Source organism: Hetaerina americana, unplaced genomic scaffold (assembly GCF_022747635.1).
Source record: "Hetaerina americana unplaced genomic scaffold, ioHetAmer1.1.p SCAF_33, whole genome shotgun sequence".
Classification (NCBI taxonomy): domain Eukaryota; kingdom Metazoa; phylum Arthropoda; class Insecta; order Odonata; family Calopterygidae; genus Hetaerina; species Hetaerina americana.
The window spans coordinates 1449342-1467647 of NW_027286908.1; the positions used below are offsets into that span (position 1 = coordinate 1449342).

The window sequence follows — 18306 nt, forward strand, 5'->3', positions numbered from 1 at the left end:
ATATATAACGATTTACGGAAAAACTCGCACGTGCGGCATAATAATGGTCTGATACAATATAACACAAATAGAAAAGAATGGCAACATTTAAAAGAAAAGTCACACGGTAAATTCTTCGAGCTTTCGGCCCTCTCAGAGGCCTTCTTCAAGTGAGACTCTCTTGAAGTCTCACTTGAAGAAGGCCTCTGAGAGGGCCGAAAGCTCGAACAATTTACTGTGTGAGTGTTCTTTTAAATGTTGCTATTCTTTTCTATTTGTGTTATATTGTTTCAGCCCATTATTATATATATATATAGGTCGCGGTAGTCCAGTGGGTAGAGCGCTGAACTGCTGACCGGAGGGTCCCGGGTTCGATTCCCGGGCAAGGCACTCTGGGCACCTGCAGCACCACCCAAGCTTAAGTGATTTTTCGGGTACCAGGTCTTCCTGTGAAACCAGAACCAGCACAGGGAAAGGAACTGCCCCCCCTACCTTGATGTGTGAATTTTCACACGCCGTATAGGGCTTAGTACTGGGTGATCTCTAACATCACCTACTAAACCGACCTTCGGGTTGATTACTGTGTTTATGGTTTTATATATATATATATATATATATATATATATATATATATATATATATATATATGATGATGATGTATATATATATATATATATATATATATATGATGATGATGTATATATATATATATATATATATATATATGATGATGATGTATATATATATATATATATATATATATATGCGCGAATGATCGCAGATCGTATTGGTATTGGTATCAGATGACAGTGCACATCATTATTGCTGAATATTTGGCGATGCGAAAGATCTGCACCAAAATCGTCCCGAAGGTCTTGAAGGACGAACATGACCAGACTCGATTGTCTGCTTGCGAAGACCTTCTGCAACGACATCGCGACGATACCCCAACCCCCTTACAGTCCTGACTTGGCACCAGCAGACTATTTCCTATTCCCAAAAGTGAAATCCTCCCTCAAAAGACAACACAATGGGACCTTAAGTGCCGTCAAAGAAGATTGCACGTGTACCTTTAAGGACCTTCCGGAATCTACCAACCAGAGAGCCTTCGAGTCTTGGAAAAACCGCTGGCAAAAGTGTGCCCACACTCAAGGGATGTACTTCGAAAACCTTTGAGGCGTTTTAGCAATATCAGAAATAAATCTATTTTTTCCGAAACTATTCCCGATACTTTTTATACAAACCATGTTTATTTTTCAAAAATACGCCAATAATTGGATTGATATTGAGCGGTTCTTAAGGGATCAAGAGGTGATGAAGGTGATGGCCATTTCCTCCGCATAACGTTGAACAGCACAGGTGATAATGGACAACCCTCTCTTACTCCTCTTCCTAGCACTGCCCATCCGGAATCTCCATCCCCAAGTCGCACCTGAGCTGTCAGAGACATGTACAGGTTGCGATTTGGTAGCCTACCTGTACACCTCCAATCTTCTACCTCTAGGATCTGCAATATACTCATCTTTTACACCCAATTCACTCGATTTTACGCCTTCTCGGACCCTACGAAACCAATAAAACCTGTCTGATTGCATTCTGTGTTTGTTTCTATTAGTTACCACTTTATTCTATGGCAAATTACATGGCTTCTCCCGTTGCTGATCCCAAACTGATCATCCCCTACGTAATCATTTAATCATTTTCCCTTCTCCCCATCCTCTTAATGAGGATACTGAGTTCCACTTTAGCAGCGTGCAAAATCAAACATTGTTCTATAGTCCACACATATGATTGCCTTTTCCGATTTTTGGAATACAAACTGATACTGATCTGATGGAAAATAAGAATTAGTAGGAGAGTACTGGGTAAATGAGATGAAAAGGTCAAAGGGAAATGGTATCTTTCGCCGGTTAGACCTCATTTAGAATATGCTACTAGTATATGGGATATTCATGAAATTGGATTGATATCCGAATTGGATGGCGTGCAGCGTAGTGGGACCTGATTTGTGAAAATGTGTCATGATAAAATGAGTAGTGAATCAAAATTATTAGAAGAGTTAGGTTGGAAATCACTCACGGAGCGAAGGTTAAATTATACATGTTATCTCTTTCATTATTTGGAAGGAGACGTCTCTTTAGCAATGGTGATGAAAATGTATTTTTACCCCCATCGTACTACGGTAGGTGAGATCATGTCAAAAAAATTAGAAAAGTAAAGTGTAAAACAGATAAATTTAGGACTTCATTTTTTCCACAAACGATATGGGATCAGAATAATATTGTCCGACCGCGGTAGGGGTAAAAATATAAAATCTCTACATAACAAAATTGGTCCGGTGTGTATTCACCCCCTGCCACACACACTAGTGGTTCGTCGGGAATGTTATCTACCTCTACACCCTTATCTGATTCAATTCCCCTTCTATCCCGTCATCGATTAAGCCTGGGGAAACTATCCTAATATACCGGTATGTCACATTCTCTTTCTTTGTTTAAACTTTGTGGTCTAATGTCTTTGTATCTATATATTTCTTCTTGCTTACCTTTGGTGCAACTAATATTTTTACTGATTTTTCTTTGATTGTTATTACAGTTTTTCCGTTCTTTCTTCCCGGCACTGAGTTTACCTTCCTCTATAGCGCACCGATATCACCCTTTATTTGTGAACTGTCCAAAGTCTCGCACTGCAACTTGTCTTCCAACACAATTCTTTGCCCTATTAATTTCCCACCTCAGTTTATTGTTTATCTCTTTGCATTTTCTTCTACCTAATTCTGTGTTTATATTTCATTATTTCCTTCCCGCGTCTATTTTCCTCATCATCTCTTCTGTTATTCCAGGTTTTATTGTCCTTTTCATACTATATTTACTGTTCCAAAAGCGTCGTTGTTGCTTTCCATAATTTTCCGATTGATATATTCATTTTTCGTCAACTGTGCCCGTATCCCTCTCCTCACTCATTGTTTTCTTTGCTACCAACTGATACTCCTTACTTATCGTTCCAGTTAACTCATCTACCATCCATTTTTCAACCACCCTCCCTGTTTTATTCTCTCAAATCTCTCGTAACACTGCATCTACAGCATATTAAATTAAACTAAGTTATATTTTCGGAAAATGTTTATCATATTATCTCTAGCAGCCCCTAGACTGATGATTTGCAACAGGTTTCCTGGATTCGCTGATAATGAGTCTGGCAATGCGCCAAACTCATTATCAGCGAATAAGTCCAATGGGTAAAAGGTTATTTTTTAATTAGTTCAAATATTATCTTAACGCAATATTTATTTTTAAATGCCATTTCATAATCACAATTTTACAATGGGTTTGGAAGACAACATGAATGCTCTGAACTTTTAAATATTAATCACTATTGTTAATGTCTAAGTAAAACAAAGATAATGCCTCAGCATGATCAAATCATCACAAAGAGCACTAGGCTACTTACGTAATAAGCAACAAGTTTACGAGTAATGGAGGACATTCAATCACTTGCAACAGTATAGAAGGTGAAATAGGAAATTAATAATTTCCCTTTCCTACTTTAAAACCACAGTTGTTGGATTTAAAAGGGTATAGGATTTGAAACATTCAACATAAACTCTGACATTTACCAAAGACATGTTACAGCTGCTTCCTTCGTTATATAAAATTATTGTTTGTAGTATCACCACATATTTCATTTAATACTAGAACATCGTCAGAATAAGTACAGAAGCTGTTGAACTCAATGACCTGAGCAGAAAACACTTTAAGAAAAAAAAACATTTCTACTTAGAGCAAAGATTGAGCAATGGGTATCAAAAGAAACTTTATTTTGGCAACGACAGTAATTCAACCCACGTCATGCAATAAATATGTTAAAAAATAGAATATTTAAAGAGATCCAAAAGATTTTTTACGGTTCCCATTCTCGATTGGTACCACAAATCACTCGATCACCATTTCGATGCGATAAGAGAGAATCGCATTTATTGCAAATCATTTTCTAATTGGGAAATCGAAACAGGTGTATCCCCCCTCACTTCCACAGCAGTAGAACAATAGTAAGGTGTGTCTCTCGCACACAAGGTGACGGATCGTGCCGAGCGAATAGCACAGGACTCTAGAGGCACCGAAATGAAAAATTTCCCGGTGTTGCAAAATGTTCGAGTACGGCTTCGGTTACCTGATGAGCGGGGGCAACCGCTTCCTATAATCACCTAAGCAACCAAGCTCTTGTTTCATTTTCTTAATACGCTGTCTACTTGACTTGATTCCTTATTTCGCTTATCCTATTCGTTTAATTTACTTTCATCACCTCCTCATAAACCAGACCCATCCGCACGCATCTGATCATGTTTATCATCTTATTGCCGCTAATCACACACACGCACGCACACACATCAACTTACTTTTGCTTGTCTAGCTGTTAAAAGTCTTCATCTTAGAAATGCCAATATCGATGAGCTAAATAAGTAACATCAAAGGTTAGCGACTAATCAGTTAGTTTAGTAAAACACTCTTCAGAAATCACATATAATGCAAGCAATGATTAATTGATATTTTCATTTAAAGGTAAAATATGTCTGAACGATGGAAAATGTAAACCATATTTTTTTTTAGTTTTAGAAAGATTTAGGCACACCATATCACGATATGGAAATAAAATTCAAGCTTCAGTGTTATTGGTAAAATCGTTACAATCTTACGGCGTTAGTAAGAATTGTGCAGGTCCTGAATCTGTAATTTGCAATCCTCCCATTTTAAAGTTTCCGGATTATATCTGTCTCGATTTGAACACCGGCTCTGCTATACAGTTTATTAACTTCATGTTACTTGAATTTTACAGGTAGGCAATTCAACATAAATAGAACAAATACTTAACTTTTTCCCTACGACTGCAAATGAAAATATAACATCTCACTGAGTGAATATTTTTCTTTTTAAAATAACCCTACATTCATGAAATAATGAGTTATATTAAGTAAAACGAGTATTTCAAAGCTCAGTATGTTTGGATGGAAATTTCTTCAAAATGGCGTAATATAGATTTTGAAAAGCATAAATGCTAACGCTTAAAATCATAGTTAGAACTACCGCAAAAACCACGCTTAAGAAACTGCCATCAATAATTGAGTCTGATGATTTTCCAGATGAACTTGATGAAGAATCAAAACCGCTGCCGGAACCACCACCACCGCTGCCGCTTCGCCCTTGCTCTGCCATCAACCGTTTCATTGCCTCCAAGCGGTCTCTGAGTTCTTCCACGGACTCGGTGAGCTCCGCAGTGTAATCTAATACAATTTAAAAATAGTCTCATAATATGCATTCACCAAAGGATGCATGAATATAAGTATATGTATATGTAAATAATGTAATTATGCAACTTACTGATGTCCGCGGCAGTTTTGTTTTGCATTGTGTATATCTTGTTTGGTGGCGATATTATCTAATTGGAAAAACTTTATCCTAATTGCACTTCACTTATTCTTCTCAGCGATGAGGAGCTTAAGGAGAGAATTTTCAGGTATTGGGATAATTCGTTCTGACCTTTTCGAAACAACGATATCGATCGAAACTAGCGCGCATGCTCCCGCGAGTTACATATTCCATCATTCAAATGTTTCATCTTCATCGGGAAACATGCCCTGGACTCCCTGTGGCATATAATGTGTACCCGTGGCGAGTAATTACAACAGTGGCGCAGCAGTAAAGTGTGGTGGAAAAGGGTGACGTCCGGGTCTCTTATTAAAAAAGTCATTGGTTGTTTCTTATTGCCAGTGACCCATGCAAAATTATGATGCTTTAGAATTTAAAAAATAAAAACTAATTTCAACCTTCCATTTTTTAAGCGCTGAAAAAATGCATTGGTTTTTCTCAGTCCAACTGCACTCTGGGCAGTGTCAAGGTGAATTTCTAAAGTGAAACAGTAAAAATTATCACCCTTATATTTTATATTATTTTCGGTTGGTGTTGCAAATATTTTAGTATTTTCTCTGTGGTTATAGCATTTCTGTAATTCCTTTCGTCAATCTGACATATATTTACCCAGTAGTAATTCGCTTTTTGTAGCCATTCATCAACAGAACTTACTAATTTTCTTATTCCCAATATATAAACAATTTCACATACCAAATAGATAAGGGCGCCTAACAAAAGGTATTTATGTAGAAAAAACACTCAAAAACTTAATTTCAAAGTTCATACTCAGCCTAAACTAACCCAAGCTTTCTATTAAGATGCAATTTGAAATTAATGTAAATGAGACAAACACTGTGGTCTCCCTGTACGACTTTAGGTAGATCCTAACCACAGTTTAATCATTCATTTGTGCAATAATTTTTTAGAATGCGATGGAAAGTTTCCAGGTTGAATGTCCTCTTTACGGACCTTTATTTTTTTTTAAGTTCAAGCACAAAGATGAAGTTCATTCACTGCTAGTCTCGCTTTAAACTACTAACGCCGCCAAGCACCCGCCAGTACAACTATTTCGCGTGCTCGTCCCTTCTGGCAAATCTCTGCTCTGAAGCAGTCTTATCTGGTAAGTCTTGGACCGTATGAAAACAAAAAGAGAACTAAACCAGAAAACAAATGCCAACTTTTCGTAAGTGGTCCAAGTTGACAGATCAGTTGAACGTAGTGCCTGTTATTCTAATGAGTTTTATTTGCGATTGAGTATCTGTCTCTTGTGAGGATGCCTCCTACAATACAAACGAATGAAAGAGACAACCGGCCAATTCGCAGCGGGGAAAGAAAGTAATTATTTCGTTGTTGTACAGATGAGTTCGAATACACGGTAACTAACTCCTCTGTTTGTTATGGTTATTCCCATTAACATGGTCTTTCTCTTTATGGTCTTTAAACTTCAGGTCAGAATTAGTATGCCGAGTTAAATACTGCAACACACTTCCTGATATACCTTTCGATCCAAAATTTATTGCATACCCATTCGCGTCTAACCGGTAAGTAATATTAATTGAATTTCTGATCACCACTAGTTTTCACCCCTTAACCTTAATTTTTTCAGTTTTATACAGTATAATCCAACATCCTTGGAACGCCATTATAAGTATGAAGTCTTAACGGAGCATGATTTAGGAGTAACAATAGACCTTATTAATCGGGACGCATACTCCAGTAGTGACCATGCTGCGTTTGGTGCAGTCCTCGATCCAGCGGATGAAAAATTATTAGAAGAAGATATTTTGACCCCGCAAAATTCTAAAAGGTATTATTGAGTTTTTTAAGGACACTGGAATGGGTAGGGAGTTCAATATTTGGAAAGAGTAAATACATCTTGTCCCTTGTTTTTAGATCACGTCATCATGCACTTAGCGTGTCTTGGCTGCGTCGTACCGAGTACATATCCACAGAACAAACGCGCTTTCAGCCCCAAACTATGGACAAGGTCGAGGCAAAGGTTGGATACAGCATCAAGAAAAATCTCAAGGTACCGTCTCTTTTTGTGTACTTTTGTAGGCTGTACACCATTTTGCGTCAAATACTTGTTAATTTTTTCCCCAGTTTCTTGTACTAAAACACCTGAATCCGATGTCTCTTAGGTTGAAACATTGTATATGGACAGAGAGAGTCAAATTAAAGCAATTGAAAAGACTTTCGCGGACACCCAGAAGCCTATAGAAAAGCATTATAGTAAACCAAATGTTGTCCCAGTGGATGTGCTACCGATTTATCCGGACTTCAAGGTCAGTATATTTTAGTACCTCATAATTTTCACTTGCTGATCATTAAACGCAAACAGTTGTTGGAAGTCGGTCTTAATGTGTTTGAAAGGACTGGCCCCTTCCTTCATTACAAGTATTGGTGCCTTTACATCCAGCCCGCAGCATAGACTTTTGAACGTTATTTTGTTCACGGCCCTTGTTCTTGGTGCAGGCAGGTATTGGTGCCTGCACCAAGTAGGTGCTTGCTTGAGTGTATGGCTGTGCATTGAAAGAGATGGAGTGAGTAGAGAACAACTTATTATTTTCTGAGAGCCTTTCCTTGTAAGTAGTGTGGTCGACGAATACTACTTCTGAACAAAAGTGCGCTGCATCTCCTCCCTTTATAAGCTCATAATATGCCAACTTAACAATCCAAATAGCATAGAAAATTGAAATACTATTGCGATTTGAATACAGTAAGGGGTAGTGGATAGTGCCATGCTTAATGGTATCGGAGATGTCACCTTTACCCTGAAATGTTTTTTACCATCAGGCTATGTATCCACGTTGAACATTTCCCTTCATTTCCATTTACAAAACAAATTTCTGCCCACGATAACATTGTCAATTACAAAATCTTTTGAAACATTTACAGTGACAGCAATTTATAATCCAATATGTCTCTCTTCCCTGCTGGTTATGAGCAGCTTACAACAGACGTACAAATTAACAGATGTACACTTTTAAGGATGGAGCACTTTTCCACAAAATAAAACATTATTGTGCAACACGCATTTTGACTTGCAGAGCCATCCTTGGGTATAAGACTTGACAATAATAGGTCTTGTACCTGAAGATGGCTCTGAGAGTCAAAAACGTGATGTACATAAAGTTTTATTTTGTGGAAAAACCCTACATCCTTACTATATTAATTGGCTGGGATCTCCTTTCCTGTTATCCCTTTATCACCTGAGCTTTTCAATGTACTACTCTGTCCAATAAATACGCAAACTGAGGCCATAAAAATTTTATTTTGCAAAATTTAGGCTACATCAATTTTGTCCGCTTCGAAGTACTCTCCATTCGTTGCTATGCACTTATTCCATCGTCTTTCCCACAGTTTAAAGCACCCTTGAAAGTCCTCGGCAGTTAAGCTTTTTAGTTTTCTCGTTGTTTCTTGCTTTATTGTCCAGATCTTCCCAGTGATGTCCCCTCATCGCATTTTTGCATTTTGGGAATAGGGAAAAGTCACACGGGGCGAGATCTGGTGAATAAGGAGGATGATCAAGGATGGTGATTGAATTTTTTGCCAGAAACCGGCAAACAATCGATGCTGAATGTGCTGGTGCATTGTCATAGTGAAGGATCCATCCATCATGTTTGGTTAAAATAGTGTGCACGGTTGATTTTCCTAAATTCAGGTCATCAGCTATCATTCGGACAGTTTTTCGACGTTCGGTAAGGACAAGAACCACACACTATCAATGTTGTCATCAACACAGGTGGTTGAAGGTCATCCCAGCCTTGCATCATCCGTGGTGTTTTGTCGGTCATCTTTTAAATGCTTAATCCACTTGAAAATGGATGTTTTCTTCAGAGCATTATCACCGTAAACAGCTGTCAACATTTCAGTAATTTCTTGATATATTTTACCACACTTCACCAAAAAAACTGTATGTTGATTTGTTGCCCCCGTAATTTCATCAATTTCCAACATCAACAAACAGTAAAAACAAGGACAATAGAAACTGACATAACTGTCACCATATGCACAGCTGGGCAATCTGTCAAGCACAGACGGCTCATTGGGTCTCAGGCAACTAGCACTGCTAGTAAGTGGGGCTATAGTCCATGTCATGGCCGCCAGATTGCTCCAGTTCGTGCATTTATTGCACAGACCACATTTATGTCAAGGAAATTGTTACGGAGGCATGGGGATAACTGGAGATAGGATTGAAAGTCGGCAGGGAATCCATAAAATCAGTTAGGTTTGCTTGTGATCAAGCTTTAGTTTATCAGTCAGCCAAGGGGTTGCAAACTTGCTCGAGTACATTGGAATATCGTTGTGATAGGTATAGTATGAGAATAAATTAAAGCAAAACAAAGAATATGAGTTTTTCAAGATAGAGAAAAACCTAGTTAAATATTAAAATATTCATAAATTAAAGCTGGTAGAACAGTGTATTTATCTCAGAAGTGCTTTGAATGAAAATGAGTTGTCGTTACTTAAGATAAAAATAAAGAAGTTATCACGAGGAGGGAATTCATGAAAGGAACATTGAGTAAGGATGTCCAGAACCAGCTTGTCAAAACTGAATTGGAGAATCGTTTTGTATGGCATCAAAACATGGTCATTGAAGCAGGATAATAGGCATAGATTGGAGGCTTTTGAAATTTGGGTATGGAGAAGAATGGAGAAGGTGAAGTGGACAGAAAGGAAAGAAAATGAGAAGTGCTGGGCATAGGGAGGGAGGAGAGGGGATTTTTGGGGAAATCCTAAGGAGACAGGGAAAATGGATGCAAAGCATTCTGATTGGCAATGGGATATTCAAGACTGTGATAGAGGGTGAACATTGGGCAAACAAGGAAGAGGAAGGAATAGGATAGAAACGTTGGGCGGAATGAATGGAGGAAGTATGTGAAATTGAGGAATTACTTAATATATTGTTGAATGTCAGGTTGTGTTTTGTTTGGAGAGCCAAGTAAATGTATTCTTGTTACAATGTGTAGTGTGGGTCAATCCTAAACCTACCTTAAATGATGGTACACTTATAATAATAATTAATCAGTAAATAATATTTCATAAGTATGGAAATAAAGGAAATAGATGTATGCTCGGAAAATATATTTTATATAATAGTATTACTTACAGCACCTGTCCATGTCTTTGATTCGTCCCATATCCTTACTGCGACTATAGTTGGTTGCCTTTAATTTCATGGTAGATAGAAAATTCCCCTTTTCTCAGTTAATGTGTGTGCCTGCTGTTTCTCCAACAGGTTTGGAAGTACCCTTGCGCCCAGGTTATTTTCGACTCCGACCCAGCCCCTGTCGGGAGACCTGTCCCTGCACAAATGGAAGAGATGTCCCAGGCGATGATCAGGTAGGCCAAGGGTCAATCTTCCTTTCCCCCCTCCAATTTAGAAGTTATCCCTAGATTAATTTCATCTCCTGGTTTATGAGTAACTTTTGATGGCATAGGATGGCTGTCAATTTTTTAATAAAATTTTCTGACTCCCAAGCATGGTTCCAGGCTTAGGATATGGTATCCATACTAACTTTTGAATTTCTCCATATTGCAAAGAATGGTCATATTAACTCTGTTGTTCCACAATTCAACATTTTTATCCCTCACGACCATGATTTCTCTGAGGTGTAGAATCATCATGTTACCTGTTAAGCCATGGTTTAGGGATAATAAATTGTGAATATAATGGTCGAGTTTCATTTAATCATTCCTTTGGAAACTTTGTGGTGATAAATTGATTGATGCATACGGTTGCAGCTGCACATGATGCCTTATATCCTTGATATTAAATTTGATATCTCTTAATATACCTGAATTTATTTCTTCCAAAGAATGGAGTTTACAAAGAGTATTAACAGTAATGTTGGCCATTCATACAAATGATGGTGTGACGGAGAAGGCTGGTAGAAGTGTGCATTATGTTCTTGGAAAACATTGTTTACTGTGTTGATTACATATTACAATAATTAAAAACCATTTGCATAATGCACCTTCTGACTGTGGACCATCGCAATTCAGTATAAGATAAATTTTCAAGTCTGCTCACTCAGCTGAGACGTTTAAATTGAAGTTAGTATTCAATGCTCATTATCTTTGAACGATATAAGTTTTCATTCTTGCTCTCAATTAAAGGTTTGACAACCATAATGGTTCTTGTGTCAAGTGTTAAACACTGATAAATCTTGAGATAAAGTTAGATTGATTTATCAATCATGAAAGGTTACCAGTCTGGAGGATTGGTTTGTGGTGGGTCTTTTAACTATCTTACAAAATACAGGTAGGAGGCCTGCGTGGTAGACTTGTTTGAAGATAATATCTTTTGTATTTCCGTGCTTTAACATCTTCATCACCGACTTCTTTCAATTCACCCTAGGTTTTCCCATATAGTCTTACTTTCATCCATATTTCCTTCAGTTATTTTCTTGTGCAAATGATCATCTCAGGATGTGTGTAATTATTTTCCCTCTCTCTGTAAATGTCTTCAAGAGGTTTCTCTCTTTACTCACTAAGTGAAATACATTATTGTTTATATGCCAATGTATCTATCCATTTCATTTTCAATTTTTTTTCTGTATCATCATGTTTCTATAGCTTCTATTGTACTGGTTTCCCACTCCATGGGTTCCAGGTTCAAATCCTGGTGGTGGCGAGATTTTTCAGTGCTATCCATATCCTTACTTGGGGTGCTTTGATGAAAGCACCTCAAGTGCGTATGCCATCTGTTTGGTGGAACATTAAATTGTGGACCCATTGGCATCTTTCATTAGGAGTAGGCTAATGCCAGTTCCAGGTTTCTCTCCATTCCCTGAACATCCTAGTCCTATCAAAATCACTCACCCATCCCTAATTGCACAAATGGCCTGAGCTGTCTGCCACCTCCCCTGATAACTACTACTGCATCATAGCTTATAATCTTATGTTCTCTGATGCTCTTATAATGCATGTCTCTGTACAATAGAAGTGTAAACTCCATTTGTATGTATGTTTGAATTGGATTGTATAATAAAACCAAAAAATCATGAAATGGCACATGTACATATGAAATAGATGAACTTATCAAGTAGGATTCAGTGGAAATTGGAGATGGTTCTCTCCCCTCTGATTCTGCAGAGCGAAACCCCCGAAATTTCATCCAGTGTGCCCATGTTTGTTTGAAGTTGCTGTCTGCACGACGAAATCAGTAGTGCTGAAGTGGCTGATGTGTTTTTGTCATTCAAAGGGGTGTGGTGGATGAGAGTGGGGAGCAGTTTGTGGCCTACTTCCTGCCGACGGAAGATACGTTGGTCAAGCGGCGTCGAGATGCTGAGGCGGGTGAGGAGTACGTGGATGGGGAGGAGTATGAGTACAAGATGGCGAGGGAGTACAACTGGAACGTCAAGAGCAAGGCCTCTAAGGGATACGAAGAGAACTACTTTCTGGTGGTGCACCCCGATGGCGCATATTACAATGAGCTGGAGACCAGGTATGTCCCAACCATGGCCATAGATGTACATTGCTGTCACTTGGTGGAGCAGGGTTGGATATCCCACAAATGGGTCAGAGTGCAAATATTGGGGGCAATGAAAAGGAAGCATATTTTTTGTTGCAGATTAGTACTGCTTAGTGGTGGGTGGTCAGTGATAGGGAAATCCAGGAAAGTAATGAAGTTTAACAAAATTGATGACTCTTAGGAAAGAATATGCACATGCTGCTTGTAAAAATAGTACAGGTAAAAATAATTATATTTTTATTTGGTCAAAGTACTTCATGTAATTTAACTTCATAAAGATCCCAAATTTATTTTCTTCAACCTTTGTTTTGACATTTTTTTACTTTAGTTAAAACTTCATGTCCTCCATTTCTTAAACTAAAAAGGAAGGGCCAGTTTCATGTGGAGTCTGTATGAATACATCACATTATTATTGGATTGCCTCGTTAGGTTGGGAGACCCTGAAAGCACAGAGATTGCATGTTTAGCTTAATCTTTTAGATAAACACAAATCAGTGGTGTTTATTGCTGGTACAGAGATGGATTAATTTTTGCATGGCATTTAATTGGTAGGTGAGACCACAGGGAGACTGGCTGCCAATCTAATTGATATCGGTGGTTGTTTTTCCCTTGCACAGGCCAGAACAGTGGGAAGCATTATGTATAGCAGTTAGAACATCCTGAATGCCATTAATCACCCAGTGTTCAAATGCTAGTAATACAACACTCCCAACCGCATGCCCTCATGGCAGCTTTGAGAATAAGATGTAGATTATCTTGGGTTATAATTTACTTTTCTCGGAGATTCTTATTCCAGGTTTCTATATTATTCTGCCAAAGCCTTGAACGGGAAAACTGGAATAACCTTCAAGCAAGGTTCGTCATTGTCAGGGAAAAACAGCTTCATCTAAAAATCCTTCATTATATAACCAAGTTAAACCTAGTTTTTGTGCGTAATTCATGATGGTTTTTGGGGTCAAGGAATTTTTTGATGCCCCTGGAAAAGTGAGGAAATTTTATGGCTTAACTTCTCTGACCTCCCTGTATCAAAAGGTGAAGCTGAGCTGTAAAAAAGTAATGCCTATTTAAATATTTTCAGATTCTTGAGTTGCACAAACGAATCTGATTTTTTTATTAAGAATGCATTGGTGAATTTTCCAATGAACCTTTTTGCATAATTCAAGTTACCCATTGCAGTGCACACCTTTCAATTGTATGTTCATACCTTTTGCGAGAGAAATGGGATTTAATAAATCTGTTAGAAATTATTCAAATGTAACTAATACAGAAATAGATATTAGCCAAAAGCATTGATGCTGATGCTGAAATATGAGTGAGCAAAATTTCAGAAAATCTCTGGGTGCTAATATTCAATTTTGTTACTACCATTCATTTTTGGTCTGTGGATGACATAGGTGAGATAAAAGTCAGTTCTACTTGACCTTATACTACTCAGGGTTACCAGTAGGAGGGTGGACGATGAAGGGTTTGAAATGGAACTTTGTGGAGTAAGGAAGGCAAGATGTGGAGATTATTTTCATGTGCAAAAATACAAAATTGTAGGCACATTAAGTTCCCAATGGTTAATCTTTTGCATTAAAAACAGTTCATGATTAATATCGTGGCCCTCCCAAATATTTTGGAGATGAATCCCATTGCGTTGTACTCTTTTTCTGAAAATCCCAATGCTGCACAACACTCTGCCAGTTGTTATTTGGGTGCATAGCAAGGGGTGATCATTTAATAGCCATGTTGAGTGCTTAAAATAGTTTTGTCTAATATTCTTTAATTTTGAGATTTAGAAATGGAGTGTGAGAAGGAAATTTTGTATTGATTTTCCCTTGAAATATCTCATGGTGACCTTCCCTATAATATTGAACTATTGTGGGTTTAGAATCATTATTACCTTGAAGTCAGCATCAAATTTACATAATTTTTATTTATCTACTTGATGGTCCTGCGTAATATATTTTGTTATGATAATGGTCATCGAGTAGCTCCCATCCTAAATTCTCCATCAGTTGCATGATATCCTTTGTTTGTTCCAAACTGTTTTTAATAAATAGACTTCCTCTATATTATATTTTTTCCATCACTTAAATATGTCTGCATCTGATTTCAAATGTTGGATGAATGCATAAGTTGACGTTAAAGACCTCTCTATGTCCCCACCATTCAATTAATTGACCCTAACATTGCCTAACATAATATTTGTTCATAATAATGACTAAATAGGGAGTGTGAATACCAAGCCATATTTCTCCTGATTGTTTTTCATCAAAATCTGCCTCTTGCCCCTTTCCCGGAATGCGGCAGGGTGCGTCTGAGCAAGAGACGTCAGAAGGCCGGACAGCCTCCAAATAACACCAGACTGATTGTCCGCCACCGGCCATTGACGGCCCAGGAGTATCGCATGCAGAGGTACAGGGAGAAGCAGCTGGAGCCTCCAGGAGAGGAGGAAGAAGAGGAGGAGGAAGAGGAGGAGGAGGAAGAAGAGGGGGGTGAGGGTGGAGGGGCAGCCGAGGAGTCAGCACGGGAGGGAGATGGAGGTGAGAGAGAGCACCCTCATGTTCTCTAATTTTCATTGTGTCAGGATGGTCAGTTGCTGCAGAAGATGACTTCAGTTAACATTGAAAAACTATGAATTGAAAATGTGACTTTTAAGGCCCGTAGTGGCTATTGCCTTGATTTGAGGAATACAAAAACTTGAGTTGGCTCTGGATAAGTGAATTTTGTCCCACCAAAGGGTTTAGAACACAAATTGAGCTCTACTCTCAACCATTCATCTAGCCTTCAAGTTGATGGCAATTTTTTGGGTTTTATGGTGCTCTGACAGTGCTGTCTCTCCCAGCATAATCAAGCAAAAAAAGGGGAATTCTGTGGATGATAAGGAATTTGCTCCAATGACGTTTAATAGTTGTCACCAAAGTGTTGACTAAAGCAGAAAAATTCTCGAATAAGAAAACAATTGAGCCAGAAAGAATGTAAGCATATTCATGAATATTATAATAGGGCACTTGTAAAATTTACCATTCACCTTGGGTACAATATGTAAGCCTTGCTATCAATGACCAAATTCACTTGTAAATTATGGGTCAATAACAATACCTTAGGCATTACTCTTTATATTGCAATTCTTTTGGTGCTATAAAAGTTATGTCAGTCATGGAAACTACAAAATGCAGCCCACTGCAGGAGAGGCAAGGCTTCCTTCAATGCAATCTACGCAAAACAAAATCAATGCCAGGAGCACAGAAGATGCATAAGGGAACCAAATCGATTAGAATAGCAACTTGAAATATTAGGATGATGTTGAGGGCAGGGAACTTAAGAGAATATAAAGCGAGAAATGGAAAGAGGAAATATAGATGTTTTAGGGCTTTGTGAGGTGTTAAGGAGGGATTGCAGGGATTATTGGAATGATAGTTGTGGGGTAATATACAGCAAAGGAGAAGAGAGCCATCATGAGGTGGCAATAATATTGATTATAAAGATGGGAAGAAACAGTAAACATAGAGCAATTGAGTGATGGAATAGTAAAAGTAAAAGCAAAACCAAGGAACTTGGTCATTGTTCAGATCTACATGCCACCAAGCAATCATTGGGAGGAAGAAGTCGACAGGGTATGTGATCAAGTTAGATCAAATAATTGTGGGTGTTCCTGGAATGAAATATTCGTTAGTGATGGGGAAATGGAATGCAGTGGTAGGTGAAGGATGAGTGAGCTGTGAGGTAAGGGACTAGGAACAAGAAATGACTGAGGGGAGAAATCAATGGAGTTCTGCAGGAGACAGGGCTTAATTGTAACTAGCATTTGATGTAAACATCCCAGTAGGCATATGTAAACTTGTACATAGAAAATGTTGGGGGTTTTAGAAAGATCTGTTGGACTATTTTATGGTAAGGTATGGATTTAGATACAGCATGATCAATTCACAAAGTTTCCCAGGAGCAGATTCAAATCATAATTTAGTACTAATAAGTGTAGCATTTGATTCAAGAGGAAAACACAGGAGTAATAATTGAGGAAATGAAATGTCAAAGCAGTAACCAGGACAATAAGAAAGGAGTATCTATAGGTCATAGAGAAGATCATGGGTGCTGGGATGGAAGCTAGGCACAAAAAAAGAAAAATGAGAACATATCAAAAATGTAATATCAAAATCTGCCAACAATACTGTGGAAAAACTTAATGGAAAAGGATGAGGATGGATTATTGACGGGACAATTAGGAATATATATGTTAGAAGAAATGATAGAATGTAATATATAGTTAGAAAGAAGGAAGTACCAAGAATTGGATAATAAACTGAGGTGGGAAACTACATATGAAGGCAAAAGATGGGTGATGGATGTTGTAGCGTGAGTTAATGAAATTTTAGAAAGGAAGGGTAAAATTGGTGCACTTTACAGAAAGGTGAATGCACAGCCAGGAAGTGAGAAGAGAAAATCCATGCAAACAATCAGAGTTAAGTCTGGATCGCTGTACTATCATATAGTCTTTGTCCATCCAAAACCTACCCTTTCTGGTAGGATAGCAATTATTGTTATATGTGGGATGCTATAGAATTTTTATTATGTGCAAATGTTTGATAATGTGATTATTGACTGAAATTGATTACTGGGGAGAATCGTATAGCCTTATTCCTGAAAATCTATTTAAAAATTCCTTTTCACCATCAAAAGTGCTTCATTTTGTCATGTTGGTCTGATTTGTGCCTTGATTTTCAGGAATGCTCCCTTAATTAATGTCGCCATACCCCGAGTATATTTTCTTGAAGCACCTGGGTTGATAGCTTTATTAGTTCGATGAGAAAATATGTTCCAATTTACAATAAATCCTTCCATTCTCAAGTAGTTAGGTCTTTATTTTAGTCCTTCTCTACCAATCATTTTAGCACCATTGATATATTTTATGTGAAGATGGATATCATTGCAAATTTAAGTTCATGCAGCTCTTTCTTGTTTGGATTTACAGAGGGGGCAAACCGCAAGGGGGAGGATGAGGAGGAAGACGATGCTGATGGGCAGGAAGACAGTGACGACGACGGAGGCGATGACAAGGGCAGGCAGCAGCAAGGCGGCCAGGAGGACGAGGAAGAAGAGGAAGAGAGAGGCGGCAGGGAAGGTGAGTGAGCACAAATGTGACGCCAAGAAAAACAAGGATTAGAGAAATGAAAAGTGTACAGAATCAAAAGCTGCTGTGGAAGAGTGCACTCAAAGTGCCACTGAAGCCACAATTTTATCTTCCAGCTTACCTTATTTACCAGCATTCTTTTAAATTCCATTTATGTCAGGTGCTTACTTCACATATGATACAGACCAATAGGCTGTACTTTGTCAGCTTGTAATGATTTGATGTCCAAAATAATATCCTTGTCTGAACCAAGGAACTTGGTCATTGTTCAGGTCTACATGCCACCAGGCAATCATTAGGAGGAAGAAGTCGACAGGGTATATGAT

The 18306-nt window shown here is 38.1% G+C and overlaps 2 protein-coding genes across 2 annotated transcripts; one reads left to right on the top strand and one right to left on the bottom strand.

Annotated features, from left to right (window-relative positions):
* Positions 1-3248: 3248 nt before the first annotated feature.
* Positions 3249-5530, bottom strand: LOC139691362 (uncharacterized). Its single transcript, XM_071589146.1, has 2 exons — positions 5355-5530; positions 3249-5257 (listed from the first exon to the last, which is right to left on the bottom strand). Exons 1-2 carry the CDS (start codon positions 5380-5382, stop codon positions 4962-4964), a joined length of 324 nt encoding a protein of 107 aa, XP_071445247.1. The 5' UTR covers positions 5383-5530; the 3' UTR covers positions 3249-4961.
* A 980-nt stretch (positions 5531-6510) lies between these two features.
* Positions 6511-15471, top strand: atms (RNA polymerase II-associated factor 1-like protein antimeros). The gene is made up of 9 exons (XM_071589180.1): positions 6511-6719; positions 6833-6925; positions 6991-7191; positions 7278-7413; positions 7526-7669; positions 10627-10730; positions 12595-12837; positions 15160-15392; positions 15437-15471. Exons 1-9 carry the CDS (start codon positions 6658-6660, stop codon positions 15469-15471), a joined length of 1251 nt encoding a protein of 416 aa, XP_071445281.1. The 5' UTR covers positions 6511-6657.
* Positions 15472-18306: the final 2835 nt, after the last annotated feature.

What these genes read in the sequence shown, in the direction of transcription:
- LOC139691362 (XM_071589146.1), bottom strand. Translation starts at nt 5,382, where the DNA reads ATGCAAAACAAAACTGCCGCGGACATCA. An exon ending in CAAAACTGCCGCGGACATCA is followed by an intron (nt 5,258 to 5,354) that starts GTAAGTTGCATA and finishes AAATTGTATTAG; the next exon opens with ATTACACTGCGGAGCTCACC.
- atms (XM_071589180.1), top strand. Translation starts at nt 6,658, where the DNA reads ATGCCTCCTACAATACAAACGAATGAAAGAGACAACCGGCCAATTCGC. An exon ending in ACCCCGCAAAATTCTAAAAG is followed by an intron (nt 7,192 to 7,277) that starts GTATTATTGAGT and finishes CCTTGTTTTTAG; the next exon opens with ATCACGTCATCATGCACTTA. An exon ending in ATGTCCCAGGCGATGATCAG is followed by an intron (nt 10,731 to 12,594) that starts GTAGGCCAAGGG and finishes TGTCATTCAAAG; the next exon opens with GGGTGTGGTGGATGAGAGTG.